The 5343-nt window shown below is 40.8% G+C and overlaps 1 protein-coding gene across 1 annotated transcript; it reads left to right on the forward strand.

Annotated features, from left to right (window-relative positions):
- Positions 1 to 2607: 2607 nt before the first annotated feature.
- LOC113142652 (aquaporin-11-like) lies at positions 2608 to 5343 on the forward strand. The gene is made up of 3 exons (XM_026327746.1): positions 2608 to 3285; positions 3839 to 3955; positions 4460 to 5343. The coding sequence occupies exons 1-3, from the start codon at positions 2655 to 2657 to the stop codon at positions 4564 to 4566; spliced, it is 855 nt and encodes a 284-aa protein (XP_026183531.1). The 5' UTR covers positions 2608 to 2654; the 3' UTR covers positions 4567 to 5343.

Raw genomic sequence — 5343 nt, forward strand, 5'->3', positions numbered from 1 at the left:
CACAGCAAGATGGCTTTGCATGAGGCTGTGTCAAGTTAACCAGCGTTACTCACGTCGCTAGAACAAAACAAAAAAGTATTTACCACCAAATATACAGCATCGCATTGTTTAGGCCATTTAGTAACCACAGTGTTAAAAAATGTCGTGTGATTGTTACAATAATCTTTATTTCACTGAATCGCTGCGGGGACTTTTTGTTCCCCAAATTATTATGCACAAAGTGCGTTTTAGAGACAACATGCCATCGATATTTATTAAGACTGTGAGGCTGTACATTAACTGAACAAATCATTTCATTGGTAAAAGCTGAAACTAGAACTAAATGCAACAACAAACGCAGCTTTATTTTGAAGGGCACGGCAGGAAATGAGTATTTTGTAAACTGTTTTATTATTTATACTGGTTCCTGTTGATACTAGGCTACCTCACTATCACCGTCCACCTGATGCCACCACGAATCCGGGTGAAGATGTTTTATTAGATTATATTATTTGAATGAAGTTTGTTTGAAGAGAGTCAGACACATGGGTCACAGAAATACACAGACAGGTCAACACAGTCTGTAGACAGACATAAAAGCAGTGGAGGCTCAATAAAATAAAAGACCTTTCCGTATTAAAACATCAGCACAGCAAACCAAACACAGCTATACTACAACCATCCTCTATTTAAAATGGCAAATAAAGAATCCAGATATGGAGCCAAATAAAATCTAGTTCATACAAACTGCACATATGAAGCCTCTGCATTAAGAAATTCATTGTTTCTCTGGCAGGAGCAACAACATCACATCCTAGACTGTTATAAGTAACAGAACCATTGATGTGTTACTCTGCCATCATTGATTATACTGTTGGTTCCTGGTACAATTAATTAGAGATGACTGTATTAAAAACAAAACAAAACATGTACTGTCTCAAAGTATCCTCACTTCTATCCCAGAGGCAAAATGTCTTACTGGGCATCAGGACAAGTCTCTGACTTTGGGTGCTGCAGCCAAAACCAAGACTCAAACACCACAGAACATCTGCAGAGAGGCCTGAAGATGGGAGGATGATTCCCATCCAATTTGACAGAGTTTAAGAGGATATGCCAGGAAAAAAAAAAAAAAAAAAAAAAAAAGGGATAAACTGCCCAGATCCAGGAGTGTAAGAGCTTAGAAGAAACCTCAAAACTGTGTCTCCTACAAAATAATGCATTATGGGGGTTTCTAATTGATGGATATAAAGTTGTGAGTTTTAATACATTTCCAAGATTAGTAATTGCAAACTGATAATTTCATCAATTCAAAATAAATTAAGGTATGCAGAAAGTAAAGGTATTTGAATACTTTGAAGCCACTAGTCACAGGACAACTGTTCAAGCCTGTTCACTCTTTGCTGGCCTGCAGCAGGCCTTTTCTCACTACATACCAGCTCAGGAAGCAGCATGAAGGGCAGATATCCTTAATCCACATTCTGCTGAACCAGTGCAGCCTCAAAGAAGGCTTAACCCAAGATTGAACTGAACCAGACCCTCTGACGTTTGCATAATTTCTCACCCTAACAAGTGTCCTGTTCCATTCTAATACTCAAAGAGACATGTTTATATACATGGACCATCTAATAGCAGATAAAGTAACAGCAAACATCTGGCAGGTTTGGCCCATAAACAGAAAAGTCTGAAAGATACATCTTGTATGTTAAGTACAGCTTTAAAAGATATAAAAGGTTGAGATGCAAATGTGTGATTTACAGTTCATGTCCTTTTAATGAAACAGTTTAACAAAGTCTTAATTCAAATGTATGATCATATTTGAGGCTGTATTTTGTGCTGCATTAAACAGATTATTATATGTGATTCTGTTATTTAGCTTAGCTTCATTTATATAAATGAGGTGGACAAAATAACAGAAGAACCTGTCCTGCACCCATCACTATGTGTGGTAGATGATCTGTTTCATTTCAGCACCAAAACAAAAAATGTCTCACTGTCGCAAATCATAGTCTGCTCTGAAGATACTACCAGGAAAAAAAAAAAAAAAACACACTGGTCATGTGCTTATATCGCCCCCTGCTGGTCATGACAGCTTGAAAGAAAAAAAACGTCAAACTTGAAGCCCTGGATTGAGCCTCAGCCAATCACTCTCACTGTGTATGTACAACCCCAAAGCACAACAAGAACCAAGCAATTTAAAATAAATACCTCCATTTCCGTTAACAACTTTCAAAATAAAACCTGGTTACTTATACGATACAACACATTTTGAGCATTACGCCTTTACATAAGAAGGTTAGATATGAAGCAGCAAGGAGACAGTTTAGCATAAAAACTGAAAATGGGTAAACTACACTGGCTCTGTTTCAAGGAAAAAAAATAGAAGCACTAATTGTGGACAGCAATGAAACTTTATAGCACATAGGATATATTTTCATAGTTTTCATACCGAGAGTAGAATCAATTCATGTTGGTTTTGTCCTAGTGGGATTTTTAGATTATTTTTCTTTATAGAATATCACCAAATCTCTAAAATATGAGCGTAGAACTAAGAAAACCTTTCTACTCACTTTATTTTGAAAGCTAACCCGTTTCCGCTCCTATATTGAACAGCAGCGTGGCTCAGCTGGACTTTGACTGCTTAATAATGTACTTAAAAGTTGTTCCCGTCAAGAGGAATGGGTTTAGGTTCAAGTCCGACTCTGAGCGGTCCCAACATGACTGACCTGTGGGTCTCCTTGGCGGTGTTGGGGGCTGCGGTGCTCCTGAGCGAGGCGACCCGCAGGGTAGCGGTGCGTTGTTTCCCAGGACCTCGTTGGATCTACCTGCTGGAAGCGGCGTCCACCTTCCAGCTCTGCAGCTGCACTCATGAGCTCAAGCTTCTGGGCGAAACGGCCCAGCTGGGGCTGGCGGTCAGCATGACCCTCACCTACACCATGACGGTCATCCACATTTCAACTTTCCGGCAAGCGGCGTGTAACCCCAGCGCGTCTTTGGAGAGAGTTTACCGTGGGACAAGCACCGTCCACACGGCGGTAGTCCTCATCGCCTGCCAGTTCGGGGCTGCAGTTGCCGCGCAGGTTTTCGCTGCCTCCGTGTGGTCGCTGGGTCTGTCCGGCATCCACCTCCGGCACCAGAGGTTTGGGTTCAGATGCTTCGACCCCATCGGTGGGACAGTGCTGGAGGCCGCGGCCGTGGAGCTGGTCTGCGCCTTCATAGTCCAAGCTGCAGCTCTGCATGTCCACAAACTGGACGAAAAACTCCGAGCACACTGCGTCGCTGCTGTCATCACAGCGCTGGTTTGCACAGGTGGGTTAATCAACGCTGATTGGACACCACGGGGCACCTGGGAAATCACCTGTAAAACACAGCTTGTAGGGAACAGCTGTTGCTGTACAACATCTGGTTTGTGATTAGTTCAATTAAACTTCACTTAAATTAAAAGGATCCTGAGGTCATGAACTGAGGGTCCAAATCACATTTAAAAACATTTTGTCAGTGTTAGTTTTGTCATTAATTATCAAAAACTAATCAGGTGTTTCAGCAAATCAACAGTTTGTTCAGTGTTAGGAGATAAAACTCATCTGTTGTCTGCACGGAACAGAATCTTTTAGTGGCGTCTTTAACTTTCCTGGAAGTTTCCTGGAAACACCTGAGCTGTTCCAAATTATTAATCAATCTGTCTGTTTGTCCTTACTACAAATTCACATAGTTCTTTCTGCAAACTGTTAAATTATTAGGACACACGTTATTAAAATGAAACATTACCTGAAGGCAACAGGAAATACAGGCAAGGAAATGAGTCCAACATGTGGTTCCATGTTTCAGACTTGACGGTCCGTGTTTCGCTCCCTCTGTGCAGGTGGACGTGTTTCAGGAGCTATTTTTAACCCCGTCCTGGCCTTCTCCGTTCAGTTCCCCTGCAGTGGCCACACATACCTGGAGTACTGTTTTGTGTACTGGCTCGGACCAATCCTGGGTAAGGAGCAGGAGTGGCAGATTATGTCCATAAATATATGGACACATTACACCACACACACCTGTGGTGTAATTGTTACAGTGCGTGTTTCCATATGAAGACAACAAGAGTATGATGGTTTATCAGAGCTCACTGGGACACGGTTGACTAATAAGAACATCCTGTCCCTGCAAATAGAAATAGTGCACGTCACAGTGTGTTTGGATATTGTAAACCTCAGTAAAGCCATATTTTGGTGACTGAAACTAACTAATCAATGAATTTTGAGTACTCTGTGGGGCTCACTGGTTTGTTTTTAACAGTGAAAATAATAAAAAGAGAAATATCACAGAATTTACTCTTAAAAGTCAGCATTTTTTTAGATTGTCAAAAGAAGACTAGAAGGAATAAAAACTGCACCTTACTGATTCTGTCACTCTCTTAGATCAGACCTGTGCCATTTGCCTGACTGGAGCCTTGGTGTCCCCCACTGTACCATCCTGTGTCTTCTATATATGTTCACAGGTGTGGCCAGCTGCATTCTGCTGTTTGAGAAGATCATCCCTTTGCTTTCTGGAAAGAGCACCATTGGGCTGGACGTTGCTGCTGTCCGGAAACGGAAAACACAGTAAAACTGACACGAGGACATGTCAAGTAACCTGACTATAAGTTTCTGGGGTATTAAAAGCATTTTATTCCATATGTTTAGGTTAATAATCTCAGGATAATTAGCTTTTTTATTTTGTTGTACTGCAGCAATGAAGCTGTAATGTCTATAAGGGGTCAATGATACCACAAAAACTGGTTCAGTTATTTCTCTCCCATATGGGTGAAGATGTGACAACAACAAATACCCAGTCTGTCAGAACCTGCAACAGTGGGTATGACTCTAACCTCATCACTCAGTACGTTTCTCAATGATTCAAACCACAATCCGGCGTAAGGTAGACAGCTAAAACTGCCAGCTTCCCTAATCTTACCTGTCTGTAGAAGTGATATTACAATTCACAGTCCACACCCACACAAATATCGTACCAATAAAAAGGTTATTTATGCTGATTTTCCTACCAAAACCACAGATTTAAGGATATGGAGACTGTCAGAAGCACAGCACTATAAAAGTGTTACTGTTGAATGAAATGTTTCTTCTTCTGACACTAATTCACTTGTAAAAATGTATAATGTAGACAAATGAACCAAAGGATGCAATAACTGTACAATAATCTTACTAAGTGGACAACAATCTACGTGACATTCCTAGACGATGCATAAACAGACTGGCCAAAGCTGACGAGAGACATTTAGTGATGAAAAAATAAGTGATATTACGACATCACACTGAATTTCATGATTGTTACATGTTTTTCTTCTTGCGTTCAAATGACCAAACCTTTTAGTGGTGAATCTTT

The sequence above is a fragment of the Mastacembelus armatus genome, chromosome 14 (assembly GCF_900324485.2).
Source record: "Mastacembelus armatus chromosome 14, fMasArm1.2, whole genome shotgun sequence".
In the NCBI taxonomy this organism is placed as follows: domain Eukaryota; kingdom Metazoa; phylum Chordata; class Actinopteri; order Synbranchiformes; family Mastacembelidae; genus Mastacembelus; species Mastacembelus armatus.